A 17,917-nucleotide genomic window follows, 5' to 3' on the forward strand; every position below is an offset into this window, starting at 1 on the left:
GAATAAAAATGTTGGACCTAACTTGATTACCACTTTTTCTATGTGGTTTCTTCTTTCACAGACTCCATGAAATGATGACCTCTTCCTAAATATTTGGTCACATTAATAATTTTGTGTATGGTTTCCTAGAAACATGGGGTGGCTCAACTAACCCTTTGGCTCAACTTATCCCACTCTCCCCTAGTTGGAATTCAAGCACACTGCTTAACATAACACGCACACACACCATAACACCCAACTGTGATTTAATTAGTGTGTGTGTGCATGTGTGTGTGTGTGTGTGTGGGTGGGTGATTTAAGTATTTTAAGACGAATCATCAGCAGTGACATTTCTAGAGAGCCATCCAAGCCATACTACTCATGATGACATCCCTAACATGTTCTTATCTGCTTTCTCCTGTGTGTGGTGGGACAGACTGATTGACAGATGTTGAATCTAAGGCCCAATTCTCACTATTGACCAAACCATACTACACTCTTGAATAATGCAAGAATTCACAAGCATGTGCAGACAATTAAAGGGTTTATTTTCTTGTCTATAGGTTATATACATTACATTTTAGCTTCAAGACAAAATTACAGAGTTGCTAACAGCAGTCTTCATCAAGTAACAATAGACTATCAAATGAACGATTAACCCTCTCATACAAATATAAAAATACAGTAAGCCTACCGTACAACATTACAACAAACCACGCTTCATTTTTATCAACATCATGCAAATCATTACATGTAGTAAAAGCTAATTGCGACTGATAATGTGAGTATAAGTGAATTCACTGCCACAAGCTGTTTCATATGGAAGCTCAAACCTGCCACAAAAAAGATAAAATAAAATGCCTCATGATTTGTCAACGTGCACAATTAGTCTGTGCTTCAGTCTGATCAACTGTAGTATACTGTTAACCACAGCTGCAGGTAGCCTAGAGAAGCCTATGCACTCTGATCCAATCTAGACCTGGCCAGGGGAAACGTAACGTCATATTTTTATAGCCTAAGCTATGTATTTCTAGCCTAAAATAGGCCCATTTATTTATGTTCAGGAAAATGTGAATGTGATAAAATTTGGTTTATATTCAAACATCGGCTGGCTAGGCTACCTAGTCCTTTTCAATCCAAAATGATTGACTGGAATTAATCAAATCAACACATTTGATTGACATACTGTATGAGTATATTTTTTATTACAGATGCAAAGGCCTACACGATGCAACCCTGCATAAAGCGAGCTCAGCCCTGTTAGTTTTATTGTCCAATCGCAGTTGTTGTCTCTTTGTCTGTGTAAAGGGTTTAATGTTTTCATCCTCACTAGGGCCAGGCGTTTTTCCAGCCTCCTCTGGTGGGTGAGTATAGTGAATGACACTCTGCAGTAATACCCTCTGCAGCGCACTGCGATCAACACAGCCAAGGTCGACATCTGATGTTCCAGGTGCAATCAAATCACATACACCTGCATAAGCACATGAACAAGCACACACACACACACACAAATTTGCAGGCTCACAAACACACATGCTCACACACACATTTACAATATACACTTTTACAATATTTACACTTGCAAACATTGAGTGCACACAAAGCCCTTGTAATTACAAGCACAATATGACTATAACCAAAAAGCAATTGACCAAAGATAAGAAGTGTAACATAAATTACCTATTACATAAAGCTGCATGGCCAGCTGGAACACAATGGGGCACTCTGATGTTGACCCAGCAGAGTGAGATATTTGTTTTTCACTCAGGCCCATGGTTTACAGTAGGCCTTCTGTTCAGAGAGAGAGAGAGAGAGACAGATGCACATACACTAGACACACACACCAGACCAGAGAGAGAGCGGGGGAGAGACAGCGAGGGAGGACAAGAGAAAGACCAAAGAAAATAATATTTGTTTTATTACGAAGCATCTCTGCCGCTGGCGAGAAAAATACAAAAGGTCATCTTTATTATTGTCTCACCACGGTTTAGGAGAGAGGGATGGATGGGGAGGAGGGAGAGCGCGGGGGAAAATTCTCACCATGCATAGTCCGTCTGTTGAGTGCATGAGACACGTGTGACTGTGATGTTGACACATGACAACAGTCCCTATGGAACATGACCAGAGGAGAAACAAGACAGCCCTTCACCATTGTACTTATTATCTATAGTCACACACAATTACCACAACAGCCCTTTAGAATTAGAACATTTCACTAAAGCAAATCAGTGCTTCCAATTCTCTCTGTTTTCTTTGTGCATAATCTTTGTTTTATATTCTGAGAGTAGCCCGTCTTTTTTCCTCTTGCACCTGGAAATAACCAACTTTGCACAGGACTGGTCAGAGGCAGTATGTGTCTGTGTGAGCTTGCGCGTGCATTGGTGTGTATGTGATCTGTACGGGGGACAGATGTTCAATGTTCCTGTGTGTGCCTTCTGTCTGCCGTCCTCTGGGGATATTCTCTGTAGGAGTGAGTTGTGCATGTTGCGCATGTGTGTAGAGACAGAGAGTGTGTGTGTTAAGTGCGTTTATGTAGACAACGAGTTTGTGTTGATGAATGAGCGTGCATGTGAAATGTGTGTGTGTACTTGTTTTCCTACCTTATCAGGACCCCAATGTCCTAACAATTCCCCCGAATGTCCTGACAAGGTAGTAAAACAAGTCCTGAATTTGTTCAAATGCTATTTTAAGCTTAAGGGTTAGGTTTTGGGCTTAAGGTTAAGTTGAGTTTTTTGGGGGGTTAAGGTTAGGGTTAAGGTTAGAGTTAGGAAGAAAAAAAATGTAATGGTCAAACATCTTTACTCCCCAAAAAGTCCTGAAATGTCATGAAAATAAAGATGTGAGTGTTTGGACAGCTATCGGCGGTTACACAGGCAGCACTTGAATGAGCAGTCTTTTAGTGCGTGTGAACTGTTGGGGCGAGAGGTAATATGACCACAGGCCCAGAGTGGGCCTCACTACTGTGCAGACACGCACACACACACTGCAGAAGAACGGTCTGTCCGTAGTACAGTACAAAGACACACACTCATTCATTATTCTTCCTGAATTTCATTTATAAAAATAAACACTGTCTTTTTTTCTCTTCTGCTCACCCCCCCCTCTCCTCTCATCACGTGCCATTCCTGCTGCATGTGCATGTGCTTTCCATCTTTCTAAACTCCTCTTTCCATCTCCTCTTTCTAAACTCCTCTTTCCGTCTCCTCTTTCTAAACTCCTCTTTCTAAAATCCTCTTTCCATCTCCTCTTTCTAAACTCCTCTTTCCATCTCCTCTTTCCATCTCCTCTTTCCGTCTCCTCTTTCTAAACTCCTCTTTCCAGCTCCTCTTTCTAAACTCCTCTTTCCATCTCCTCTTTCTAAACTCCTCTTTCTAAAATCCTCTTTCCATCTCCTCTTTCTAAACTCCTCTTTCCATCTCCTCTTTCTAAACTCCTCTTTCCATCCCCTCTTTCCATCTCCTCTTTCTAAACTCCTCTTTCCATCTCCTCTTTCTAAACTCCTCTTTCTCATCACAGAATTCCTAGAATGGACAAGTCCATCAAACCATGTCAATGGCAACCCAATATGCCTGAGATAGTATTAAGGATTGTGATGCATACTTGCCATGGGACTTTTAACACATATTCCAATTTTCTCATCCTCTCTTTTTCCATGGAAATCTATGTGTATCTGTCTGTGTGTGACTGTTATCTCCTCTCTGGTGACCAGAGATAATGTTATTATGTTGGAGTGGACAGAAGGTCTGCCAGGTTCATAGGAAGTCTGATTGGAAAATCACAATCACCAGATTAGACTGCTGACCCACTGGGTGGTAATGGCTTTTCCTACCACTGAGCCCAGAAACACATTTCAGCCTATTCCAGACTATTTCAGGTGTGGATGAGCCAGAGAAAGAAAGAGAGAAAGAGACAGAGATGAGAGAAAGGGATGAGATGAGTCAGAGAGATCAGGGTAGCACCATTAAGGCCGTCTGTGTCCAGGACTGATCAGAGGGAATGAACGGCTGGACTGAGCACCCCAATACGACCAGATGCTCTTTGATAGTGTGACACCCACACGGGAGACTAATAGAGGGTAGGAGACCATATAAACCAGCCTTCACTGCTGCTCAGAGAGAGAGAGAGATGAGAGAGAGAACAATGAGAGAGATGGATAGAGAGAGAGCGAGATGTAATGATTGTGTGTGTGGGGGTATGGTTATATAAGGTATTGACACAGCAGTGTCTGGGCCATGACAGAGAGGTGACTGTATTGATTAAATGCTCTCCTGCTGTTTCTCTGCCTCATTATTCCATCCATCAGTGATCTGAGATTAGCATCAATAACAGCCAGGGAACACAACACACAGAGACTGCCTCTGTCTCTCTGTTCCTGACCTCAACCAAAGACCACAACCCAATCACTAGCTGTTCTGTTTGGTGTGGGAGGGCATGCAGTGCACATTAGGTAAGGGAACATTGGCTGAGCAGAGGTCCGCCTGTGCAGTGGGATGGCAGGATGATACCATCCCTTTATTATACAATTTAGTCATTTAGCAGATGCTCTTATCCAGAGCGACTTACAGTTAGTGCATTCATCTTAAGATAGCTAGGTGGCGCAACCACATCACAGTAAGTATATTTTTCTTCAATAAAGTAGCTATCAGCAAAGTCAGAGCTAGTACGGAGGGAAATAAGTCAGGTGCGAGTGTTAGTTCACATAAGGCATAAGGTGCGGGATTATCTAAGATACTCTTTGAAGAGTTAGGGTTACAGATGGTTCCACCATTTGGGGTCCAGGACAGAGAAGAGCTTGGACTGGGCTGAGCGGGAGCTGCCCTCCCGTAGGGGTGGGAGGGCCAAGAGACCAGAGGTGGCAGAACTGAGTGCTCGGGTTGGGGTGTAGGGTTTGAGCATAGCCTGAAGGTAGGGATGGGAAGTTCCTCTTGCTGCTCCGTAGGCAAGTACCATAGTCTTGTAGTGGATGCGAGCTTCGACTGGAAACCAATGGAGTGTGCGGAGGAGCGGGGTGACATGGGAGAACTTGAACACCAGGCGAGCTGCAGCATTCTGGATAAGTTGCAGGGGTTTGATGGCTCAAGCAGGGAGCCCAGCCAACAGAGAGTTGCAGTAGTCCAAACGGGAGATGACAAGTGCCTGGATTAGGACCTGTGCTGCTTCCTGTGTGAGGTAGGGTCATAATCCATGGATGTTGTAGAGCATGAACCTGCAGGAGTGAGTCACTGCTTTGATGTTTGCAGAGAACAACAGGGTGTTGTCCAGGGTCACGCCAAGGTTCTTTGCACTCTGGGAGGGGGACACTGCGGAGTTGTGAACCATGATATAGAGGCCTTGGAGCGGGCAGGCCTTCCCTCGGAGGAAGAGCAGCTCCGTCTTGTTGAGGTTGAGCTTGAGTTGTAGGATGTGGAAAGGGAGGAGAGTAGGGTCGAAGAGGCAGAATCAGGAGACAGAAGCATTTAATAGAAAGGAGAGATGATAGGATAGAAGAGGAGAGAGTAGTGGGAGAGAGAGAGCGAAGATTGAGACAGCGCATTAACATCTGGGTAGGGGCTCAGTGGATAGGGTTGGGGGAGAGGGTGACAGAAAAATAAACAAAGTAGTGATCAGAGACCTGGAGGGGGGTTGCAGTGAGATTAGTAGGCGAACAGCCTCTAGTAAAGATGAGGTCAAGCGTATTGCCTGCCTTGTGAGTGGGAGGGGACTGCGAAAGGGAGAGATCAAAAGAGGCAAGGAGGGGAAAGAGAGAGTTGGAAAGAAATTACTTGAAGGCAGACGTCGGAAGTTTGAAGTAGCCAAGTACGAAGAGTGGTAAGCCATCATCAGGAAATTAGCTTATCAAGGTGTCAAGCTCATTGATGAACTCTCCAAGGGCACCTGGTGGGTGATAGATGACAACAATGTTAAGCTTGAGTGGACAAGTGACAGCGACAGCATGGAATTCAAATGAGGAGATGGACAGGTGAGTGAGAAAGAAAATAGGAAATCTCCACTTGGGAGAAATGAGTAGCCCTGTGCCACTACCACGATGACCAGATGCTCTCGGACTATGAGAGAAAACGTAGTCAGATGAAGAGAGAGCAGCTGAAGTAGCAGTGTTCTCTGGGTTGATCCATGTCTCCGTCAGGGCCAAAAAGTAAAGGGACTGAAGGGCAGCATAGACTTGAGATGAACTCGGCCTTCTTGACCGCATATTGGCAGTTCCAAACGCTGCTAGAGACCAGGAATTCCACATGGGTTGTGCGCGCAGGGTACACTGAATTAGAAGGTTGCAGCCAAGGGGTGGGGAGCATCTGTAAAGCCTACAGGAAGAGGAGCGAACAGGTATAGAAAACACACACAGTTGCCAAAGCTATGAAAGAGAGTGGTGTGGAGCCTTCCTCAATTTTACTTCCTCTAATAACTCCGCAAAACAACTAGTCAAAATGTATTTGTTTCGCGACGAGATCGCCGCTAACACAACTACCGGTGGAGACTGAAGTACTAATACTAATTGCTAATTGCCTTGCAGAGGTGAGGTGTGAAATATCGAAATGTCTGTTTGTAGCCAGCACTTTAAGCCAGAGGATTTTGAAACAGAACTGAAGTCTCAACTGATGGGGTTGCCATGTTGTCGAATGTTGAAAAGGGATGCTATTCCATTGATTTTCCCCTTCACTTCAAAAAGGAAGGCATCCGATCAGCCAACATCAGCGCAGCAGAAAAGAGCGAGCTAGCTTTCAGAATATACTGGCTAGACATTCCAAAACATATCAATGTAATTAGCCAGCTTATATATGGCAATGTGATTTGTAACATTGCCGCTAACATTAGCTTCGTTAGGTTACGTTAGTTAACCTTTAGCTAGCTAGCTAATGAACTACCACAGATGGTAACGCAACTGTTTTCTATTTAGAGTCCGATCCCATGAACATCTGCAGATGCATCAACATCAAGCTCAGCACCAGGAACTAGTGTAAGTCACAATCTAATATCGACTAAATCTTTCCATGACTCCACGATGAGCAAATACATCTACTGGAACTAGGCATAAACATGGTTTGTGTCTTGTTGTCATAGTTGGTGTGTTTACAAGTAGGCTACAACTTCTACTGTAGTTCTCTGTATTATGGAGGCTTAGTTGATTGTTCATGCAAGGCTTGAAGTCTAAATTGGAGAAAGGGAGGTATTAGAAAGGAGGGGATGTTGTTGGTGACTGACTGATGTCTGTTGGTGGTGGGTATTGTGTGTGAAGGTTAGTATGCATGATTTATTGACATGAAGAAAAAAAACTGCCTATTCACTCTATTGTTGGCAGTGCTTGTCTACATAACAGCACAACCACAAGCCAACACTTTACATGTTGCATTTATGATTTTGTTCATTATATAAGCGCAACATGTAAAGTGTTGGTCCCATGTTTCATGAGCTGAAATAAAAGGTCCCAGAAATGTTCCATATAAACAAAAAGCTTCTCCCAAATGTTGTGCACAAATTTGTTTACATCCCTGTTAGTGAGCATTTCTCCTTTGACAAGATAATCAATCCACCTGACAGGTGTGGCATATGAAGAAGCTGATTAAACAGCATGATCATTGCACAGGTGCACCTTGTGCTGGGGATAAAGGCCACTCTAAAATGTTCCGTTTTGTCACACAACACAATGCCACAGATGTCTGAAGTTTTGAGGGAGCGTGCATTTGGCATGCTCATTGCAGGAATGTCCACCAGAGCTGTTGCCAGATAATTGAATGTTAATTTCTCTACCATAAGCCACCTCTGTTGTTTTAGAAACTTTGGCAGTACGTCCAACTGGCCTCACAATCGCAGACCATGTGTAACCACGCCAGCCCAGGACCTCCACATCCGGCTTCTTCACCTGCTAGATTGTCTGAGATTGTCAGAAACTGTCTCAGGGAAGCTCATCCGCGTGCTTGTCGTCCTCACCAGGGTCTTGACCTGACTACAGTTCGCCGTTGTAACCAACTTCAGCAAATGCTCACCTTCAATGGCCACTGGCACGCTGGAGAAGTATGCTCTTCACAGATGAATCTGTACCCGGCAGATGGCAGACAGTGTGTATGGTGTCGCGTGGGCGAGCGGTTTGCTGTCACCCTTAGAGTATGTTTGGAATGCTCTGGATCAACATGTACAACAGCGTGTTCCAGTATCCGCCAACATCCAGCAACTTCGCACAGCCATTGAAGAGGCGTGGGACAACATTTCACAGGCCACAATCAACAACCTGATCAACTCTATGCAAAGGAGATGTTTCGCGCTGCATGAGGTAAATGGTGGTCACACCAGACACTGACTGGTTTTCTGATCGACGTACCACGTAGCTACCTTTTGTTTTAAGGTATCTGTGACCAACAGATGCATATCTGTATTCTCAGTCATGTGAAATCCATAGATTAGTGCCTAATGACTTTATTTCAAGTGACTGATTTCATTATATGAACTATAACTCAAAGAACTGAAATTGATGCATGTTGCGTTTTATATTTTTTGTTCAGTGTAATAACCATCATATCGAAGTAAACTTGAAATCACGCGAAGATATGGTGTGTGGTCCTCCCACCACGACTTGGGAAAGCATGCAATTTATTAGACTACAGACTAAATAAGTTATGATGAACTTCACAGGGTGGTGAAAGTGCAAGGTGATTCGCTTGATGCTCCTTTCCAATAACTATCGAGGGTCCTATTCTGGTGACATGATGATCGATGCTTGGCTGCCATTAGACAAATTAAAACAATATTGCTCTTTTGTCAATAATAATCTCATCATGTAGGCTATACCTGCACTGTATCCGCGAGCTGTTTTTTTTGAGTGCACCTGCCAATACCAGATTGTGCACATTCGCTATATAGCGCAACATTTTTTGTGACAAAACCATCAGTAGGGTTGAAAATGCGATGGAAACTCATTTAACTTGTATTTTTTATTCGGTACATGGGAATTTAATCGCAAAAGTTTTTGTTAATGTGCACTACGTCATCACGCACAGACTTCTATCCGCAACAAGTCAATTTGATGGAAACATCTCTGGTGGGAAAATGTGCATATTTTACTTATGCATTTTTTAGAATATTCACATGAAAATCTGTCGCCAATTAGATGGAAACCTAGTTACTATAGCAAATAAGTAGACATGGCTTGTATTCAAGAACACAGCAGCATGCAGGAACAGTTATGACATATACAGTAGAATAAAAATATACTACTAACGCTTTTAATAAATAGTAGAGTTCTACAAAGGGATATGGTGTATTTGGGTGGTGCAGTGAGGTGTTCGGAGTCACTTTGATACAAGGGGAGATTGTTGTTATGGGACCTTTCACATCTCCTCGAGTCATCAACTTCTTTGTATTCAAGCGGTATTGTCTGTGAGAGAAAGACGAAAATGCTATTACACATTCATGAGCAATCATTGTGTACTGTCTGTATTCCTACTGTAGCAGCATTGTGTAGAATGAGATATCTCACAGACACGTTACCTAGCTAGCTACACACAGGTATAGTTACTCCAAGACTAATATGAGTCATGAAGCCAAAGTCATTCCTTTACCCTCCGCCAATATCAAAACATTTCTCTGGTTTTGCTCCTAATGAGAGGCACTGAGGCTAGCTAGGCTAGTTAGCTAGCTAGCGATAAAGTTAGACTACAGTACATTTTAGGTATAGCAAACACAGCTAGCTAAACTTGGCTAGTAGTGGTACTAGCAAGCCCCGTTGTACTGTACTGAACAACTGCCTTGTGTAAAAAAGAAAGCTTATATTGCTAGCTAGCTACCGACAGCAAAACAACTTACTAGTTTGTCATATACCCTTCTGAGTCCTGGTCCAGCTGGTCTCGCAATTATTTTTCTCGCTGTCTCAACAGTTCTTCAGTGTATTCCGGCTCAAATAAATAGGGCTGTATGTTCCTATGTAAAAGAACATCAAAAAATGTTTTGTCGTCCAGCTCTTCTTGGAAAGAGGAATCATCAGAAGCAGCAATTGTAGCTAATTATTTAGCAATCTTGGATAGACAGTGCACGGTAACATAGCTCCGGTGAAACTGTAAACTAGTACTGCACCCATTTTGAAAATCCTGCCTTTGAGGGTGGGAACAAGGAAGTATGGCTCCCGTCAGGCTGTCTTTACAAAACCAGGGAAAATGAGTCAACCGAGTTATCCTGCAATGTCCTGGCAGATAGGAACCAATGGCTCTATTGAACAAGGACAACCATACCTACACATGCTGCTAGTATGATACGCAAAGGCCACAATAATTGCTACAAAACATGACGCCATACATTTTTAGATCAGACAGCAGGCTCAATCAACCAAGGACGTCACAAAAATTCTAAAATTCAGCTATAGTGTATAATTATGTCAGAAACACCCTCTCATCACTCATAATTATGTAGGGAGACTGAAAAATCCCAAATATTGTCTAGTGGTGAAGTTTCCCTTTAAAGTAGATGGCCCTAGCTAGGAAAAACACAGTACTAGACAACAGATTAAGACTAAAATTATCCTTACCACTCCTGCTGCTGCTACTCTGTTTGATTATTTATGCATAGTCACTTTAACTCTACCCACATGTACATATTACCTCAATTACCTCGACTAACCGGTGCCCCCGCACATTGACTCTGTACCGGTACCCCCTGTATATAGCCTCACTACTGTTATTTGATTTTACTGCTGCTCTTTAATTATTTGCTATTTTAAATTTACTTATCGATTTTTTTACGTAACACTTTTTAAATTTTTTCTTATAAACTGCATTGTTGGTTAAGGGCTTGTAAGTAAGCATTTCACTGTAAGGTCTACCCCGGTTGTAATCGGCACATGTGGAAAATTAAATTTGATTTGATTTGAGTAATAATAACAACAAAGGAGAAGTTACAAATTCACTTTCCTCTGTTCAAACAGTCTAATCGTAATTCTCTTTCACCCAAGGGGTTATGGTAAGTGGTAGTTAATCATATGACGTGGTTGTAGCCTGTAGAGTGGGACTCTTCTACTGTAAGTGTAAAGGACATGGTGTTGTTTGAGTAACTTTGCTTTGGATCTGAAAACTTGTGTTAGATCCCAGGGCTAATGCTTTGGCTTTACCTCAGTGGGCTAACATGGCTTGGAGTGATACAGAAAAACAGGGTTCAATACCCAGTCATTTACATACATGTATGCCTTGTCTGACTGTCTCACGCTCTCTTTCTCAGGTACGGCTCCTCAGCGCCATGAACAAGATGAAGAACTTTAAGCGACGTTTCTCTCTGTCCGTCCCTCGCACCGAAACCATAGAGGAGAACGAGTTCACCGAGCAAATCAACCAGCTCAACATCCAACACACTCAGGGTAAGACCTTTAACACTACCTAATTCTACCCAACAATGTCAAATGACACACAGCAATTCTCTCCTCTGTCCTTGTCTCCAGTGGGTCTTGCTGTTATGAGCGTTGCTAATGAATGACCAGTCCTTTTCACAACGTATTGGGACCATATTTAGACACAGGAAGCTCAAAGTCCTGATCCCAGATCTTACATTACTCCCTCCCGCCATTCATTCATTCCTTTATTAATGGATCAGGCCATTATTGGATCCATTTGTAATCAAACCACCAGCCCAGTCATCTCTGTACCAGCCCCAATTAGTCTCCACAGCCCGATTAGTAGCACTGATTTCCGGCTGGGCTGAGGGAAGGCTGGGGGTTAGATGAGGTTAAGACACACATTTATACAAGCTCTGAGTGGAGAGATGGAGGAGAGGTGAAGGAGAAAGGGAGGTGTGTGTGAGAGAGAGAGTAATAGGGGGTGCTAGGAGCTGAGGCTGATGACAGTAAGCAGGGTTCAAGACACATTTATACAAGTCAATCTCCCTCGCTGTGGGCCACTGGGTCAGAGTAACAGCCATCCTCCCATCTGGCCCCAGTCTACCCTGCATCAATGACAGAAAACAATGTTGATAATATTGATTATTATTATTTTAATTATATTAATATTGTAAATCTCCAAAGTAAGCTTTGGCAATATGTACATTGTTACATCATGCCAATAAAGCAAATTTAATTTAATTGAAAACCTTTTAACCATTGTGTTCTTGGTGTTCACCATTTCTCATGCACACTTGACACAGCAACACTTGACCTCATAGTTACTTCTCTCACTATTGAGGCAGCTAACCTTGTACTGAAGTTTAGTTTATTAGGATCCCAATTAGCTGGTGCATATGCAGCAGCTACTATTCCTGGGTTCCACATAAAAAACATGTACATGAAAGATTACAGAACAGTTATAGACAAGAACATAAGAAGTCAATGAGCACACTGGGATTCAGAATGGAGGTCAGGATGGATGGGAATGTAGCGTTGTGTTATGCCAGCGGTTGTCAGCTGTCTGGGGGAAGCAGCTGTGTCTGTGATCTAACCCCAGAGAGCCCTGTACCCCTCTGATGCAGACACAACTCCATGTCTGAGAGAGTGAGAGAGTGAGAAAGAGAGATAGAGGTGGCGACAGAAGTGTTAATAGGCTCTCTGTCAATCCAGACATTCTACCCTTCACAACCCCTTCTTCCATCACAGCCTCTTTCAGACAATAACTGAACAAAAATGTCATGAAATAATCCTTGATTTGAATCAGGGCAATGCTGTCCAACTTTCTGACCATGTTTGGAGACGGACTTGGCTCACATTTTTCCCAGGATTAACCACATTCCCTGGATATTCCTTTCAACTCCTAATGAGGTTGGGATTCAACATCAGCAACATAACCTTTCCTAGACTTTCAAATAATGTTTTTTCACATTCAAATATAGTTCAATCAAATTCCTTTACACTGAAATACCATAACACACAATACATTTGTCACATCAGAGGAGCTGTCTTTACAGTGGTCATATATTTATTGTTTCAAATACATCTTTATTGCAAACAAAAAGAGAATAACACAATCAGGTCGCAGATCAGAATTACTATCTAGGTTCCTTAGGGAAGCTTTATCAACATAATATCCCCTTCAGTCGCCCATCTCAGCTGGTAAGCAGCTGCATCAAACTTTAAAAGACAGAGAAAATTCACACCTGAATTAGACTGATTAATTCAGTATCATACCCCACAGGCTAACACACAGACACGCACATCTACAGCGTTACAGCTAATCTAATGAGACATCCCAAATCAGTTTGGATTCACACACAAGCCTAACACAATTACCACTCCACTACTGCAGGATTAGCTCCTAGCTATGTGTGTGTGTGTGTGTGTGTGTGTGTGTGTGTACCAGGGAGGCCACCCACCTGCCACTATCAGTCTAATCTTTAAGTCAATCTAATACAGCAACCTAGTTTATATCCAGTGCAGCTTCTCAATTAAATCATCACTTTGAAATTCTAACAAGTGTACTGATGGAAAGATAAATCAGTTAATCAGTTCAGATCATCACATCAATCACTGTCATACTAACCTTTAACAGAGCCAGCCAGAAAAGAATGGATGCCCCCTCTGTAGAAACATATTAGTAGCCTACAACCATAAGCTTCATTAGAAATCACCTGTAGTGAGGAACCAAAAGACAGCAGACAGTTCGGGCTCCATTTTAACAAACCTAACGCAATGGTAAATCTAAGCGCAGGCGGTAGCTCTATAGGTTCAGGGGGGTTTCAGAAATATTTTTAGCTATTTTCACTATTATAATTATCAGCGCACTTGCTGGCATTGGCGCAAAAGGGTTGGGTTTTGATGAATAAACAAGTTGTGGGTGTGTCGAGGCTTGGCCCCGCACTGGCCAATCAGAATGTGCTCCATGGGGATAATGTGGTTGCTTCAAGCTGTGCATTTACGGTCTTATGTATTGCCTTGGAATCAACTCCAATTCCAATGTAGTCCGTTATAGTCAAATGGTTTACAGAAACTAAATAACAAAATGTAGACCTATCTTTGCCAAATATGTTAACTTGAACCCATTTGCAGTCCACACTGTTCCAAGTAATTGCATGGCTTCAATAGTATTCACACTGAAATGGGGGCTAGGCCTACCGTAAATTGCATTATGGCTGAGCATGGACATGCCAAACATTGTCAATAAGCAAGATTAAATTCATTATTGATAAGGCCTAAAAAGAGAAAGAATAATTCTAATCAAATTCTAAACAAAACAACAACTTGTTTTAAAAAGGCTATGACACACTTACAGGCGCCATCATTTCTCCCAGTGGGCATATACTATTAAAACAAGGCAGAGTATGTTGGTTTTTACGCACATCCAAACTTTTCATAGTAGCTGAACAAAGATCCAATATAAATATAAAGGGAGAATGTCCACTCACCTTTATACTTCTCCAAAATAGGCCTATGTTTTATGAACATAATCAGAACCATCTTACAGATCACATCACATTCACACTTCTCCAGAAGTTGCATTGCATGCGCGCCACGGATGTTGTAACCATAAAACAAGGAAGGTGAATCATTCTAATAAGATTGGTTGTAATACAATTAAAACGAAAAACAAGCAATGTTGTTTTTTAAACAATAAATACATGTAAAATGTAATGATATCATAAGATGGGCAGGATAAAAAAAAACAGGCATTGCTGTTGAACCAGCCTTCGTTATAGTAGGCCTAAGGGGGGCTTGGGTTTTACAACTGAAAACAAGCTATTTTTATAGGTTACAGATAACTTCTAAATGCGAGGTTCCCCGGTATTCACCGCGGTACTCATCTCTCGTTTCACGATGGGCATGGACACGTAGCCTACATCATGGAGGGGTTTTTACGCACGTCCAAAACGGGACCTACATGGCTTGTCACGCCTGCTCCCGCTCCCCTTCCCTGGCGCTCGAGGGCGCCAGGCTGCCCATCATTACGCACACCTGTTACCATCATTATGCGCATCAGCGCTCATTGGACTCACCTGGACTCCTTCACTTTGTTGATTGCCCCTTCTATATCTGTCTGTTCCCCAGTTTGATCCCCGTGTCTGCATTAATGTCGTTATGTTTCCCCTGTCCAGACGCTGTCCATGTTTTGTTTCATGTCTGTATGTATTAAATGTTCACTCCCTGTACTTGCTTCTCATCTCCCAGCGTCTGTCCTCACATGGCTAAAATAAATGTGGGCCTGCCTGCAATGCATACTGTAGATACAAAGGGAATTTCAGTTCAGTTTTACTCCTCTCAAACTTGACATTTTAATAAAGCTTTGGTGATTAAGATTTTTTTCCAAGAGGTCTCAGGAGGCAAACCCTTTATCGGCAGTCTTGACTACTTCGCGATTGCATTGGGCAGACAAAGAAAAGCCTTAATTGAGACGAGGGCAGGCTATGCTTGGTTTTTAATCAAATAAAACAAAATGGGAAAAAACATTAGCTTATGTTTCTAAATACAAAGTATACAGGCATCAAAAGCACATTGGGCTACTCTTGTTCCATGCGCATATGGGCAGTGTGTGTCATGGCTGGATAGGCTGTGTTTCCGCTGTCAAAATTCATGCCATAACCAACTGCTTTACTGCTAAAACAAGCTTTTGGTTGGTCTTAAATATCCCCATCAGAGCTTCCTGAAATTAGCACTTTGGATCATGTTTTTACAGGACACATCTCAAATAAACAGCAAAAAAATAAACTTCCTTTTTCAGGACCCCGTATTTCAAAGATAATTAGTAAAAATCCAAATAACTTCACAGATCTTCATTGTAAAGGGTTTAAACACTGTTTCCCATGCTTGTTCAATGAACCATAAACAATTAATGAACATGCACCTGTGGAACAGTCATTAAGACACTAACAGCTTACAGAAGGTAGGCAATTAAGGTCACAGTTATGAAAACTTAGGACACTAAAGAGGCCTTTCTACTGACTCTGAAAAACACCAAAAGAAAGATGCCCAGGGTCCCTGCTCATCTGCGTGAACGTGCCTTAGGCATGCTGCAAGGAGGCATGAGGACTGCAGATGTGGCCAGGGCAATAAATTGCAATGTCCGTACTGTGAGACGCCTAAGACAGCGCTACAGGGAGACAGGACGGACAGCTGATTGTCCTCGCAGTGGTAGACCACGTGTAACAACACCTGCACAGGATCGGTACATCCGAACATCACACCTGCGGGACAGGTACAGGATGGCAACAACAACTGCCCGAGTTACACCAGGAACGCACAATCCCTCCATCAGTGCTCAGACTGTCCGCAATAGGCTGAGAGAGGCTAGACTGAGGGCTTGTAGGCCTGTTGTAAGGCAGGTCCTCACTAGACATCACCGGCAACAATGTCGCCTATGGGCACAAACCCACCGTTGCTGGACCAGACAGGACTACCAAAAGTGCTCTTCACTGACGAGTCGCGGTTTTGTCTCACCAGGGGTGATGGTCGGATTCGCGTATATCGTCGAAGGAATGAGCGTTACACCGAGGCCTATACTCTGGAGCGGGATCGATTTGGAGGTGGAGGGGCCGTCATGGTCTGGGGCGGTGTGTCACAGCATCATCGGACTGAGCTTGTTGTCATTGCAGGCAATCTGAGGTGGCAATCTGGGGTGGCAGGTAGCTTAGTGGTTAAGAGCGTTGTGCCAGTAACCGCTGGTTCTAATCCCCGAGCCGACTAGGTGAAAAATCTGTCGATGTGCCCTTGAGCAAGGCACTTAACCCTAATTGCTCCTGTAAGTCACTCTGGATAAGAGCGTCTGCTAAATGACTAAAATGTAAATGTAAATGCAATCTCAACGCTGTGCGTTACAGGGAAGACATCCTCCTCCCTCATGTGGTACCCTTCCTGCAGGCTCATCCTGACATGACCCTCCAGCATGACAATGCCACCAGCCTTACTGCTCGTTCTGTGCGTGATTTCCTGCAAGACAGGAATGTCAGTGTTCTGCCATGGCCAACGAACAGCCCGGATCTCAATCCCATTGAGCACGTCTGGGACCTGTTGGATCGGAGGGTGAGGGCTAGAGCCATTCCCCCCAGAAATGTCCGGGAACTTGCAGGTGCCTTGGTGGAAGAGTGGGGTAACATCTCACAGCAATAACTGGCAAATCTGGTGCAGTCCATGAGGAGGAGATGCACTGCAGTACTTAATGCAGCTGGTGGCCACACCAGATGCTGACTGTTACTTTTGATTTTGACCCCCCCTTTGTTCAGGGACACATTATTCAATTTATGTTAGTGACATGTCTGTGGAACTTGTTCAGTTTATGTCTCAGCTATTGAATCTTGTTATGTTCATACAAATATTTACACGTTAAGTGTGCTGAAAATAAACGTAGTTGACAGTGAGAGGACGTTTATTTTTTTGCTGAGTTTATTTCCATCTCGCCCATCTGAGCGCAAGTGATCTGATATAAGACAGGTACATTTCCGAACATAGCGTTAGGGCTGGAAAATGCCAGTGCTCCAGTTTACATGACGAAAATTGCAAACTAACGTGCGTTTGACACTAGCGCTACCTTAACGCCAGCCGGAAATAAAGCCTTTCATGTCTTTGTCCACTTCTCCAATGATTGTGTTTCCTAACTGGCTTAACCCTTTACTACATAATTCACTTCATCAGATACATCTCCCATCTCAGATAGGATAGGACTAGAACATTGTGTGTGCGCGTGTCTCACCTGCCCTGGCCCCAATTAAAAGCAGACAGATCAAAGGGTTGCTGTAACTGTGATATTTAAATGATGAGCCAAACAGGCTCCCTTTCTTTCTCTCCCTCTCTGTGCCCACTCACAGCAGGAATATTAATCAAACTTAGAATCAAACTCACCATTCATCTATTGCCACTTCATTCCATCCAATTCCCTCTCTCTCTCCTTCATTGATCTCTCTATTCGATCTCTCCATCGCCCTTTTGTCCCATCTATTTTTGTCACCTTTTTCTAACACCATTAAGAGAGCTGGTTAGATACTTGCCTCCTGCCTCTGAATCATTAACTTTTATCTCAACTCAAATCTATCATCTAAATCTCCATCATCACCTGAATGC

The 17,917-nt window shown here is 43.1% G+C and overlaps 1 protein-coding gene across 3 annotated transcripts in view; it reads left to right on the top strand.

The window, feature by feature from the left end:
* The window catches only part of LOC311137914 (cyclin-dependent kinase 18-like), a 61,473-nt gene that overhangs the window by 20,979 nt on the left and 22,577 nt on the right, over positions 1-17,917 (top strand). For 2 of the 3 annotated variants that reach the window (XM_084172524.1, XM_084172526.1), the window contains exon 2: positions 11,173-11,308. In XM_084172524.1, coding sequence (XP_084028650.1) covers positions 11,191-11,308 — 118 coding nt within the window. In that variant the 5' untranslated portion in view covers positions 11,173-11,190. Of the gene's footprint in view, positions 1-6,871; positions 6,932-11,172; positions 11,309-17,917 lie in introns of those variants that run through there. The other variant, XM_084172525.1, reaches the window with a different exon arrangement.

Source organism: Coregonus lavaretus, assembly GCF_964263955.1.
Source record: "Coregonus lavaretus genome assembly, chromosome: 12".
Classification (NCBI taxonomy): Eukaryota; Metazoa; Chordata; class Actinopteri; order Salmoniformes; family Salmonidae; genus Coregonus; species Coregonus lavaretus.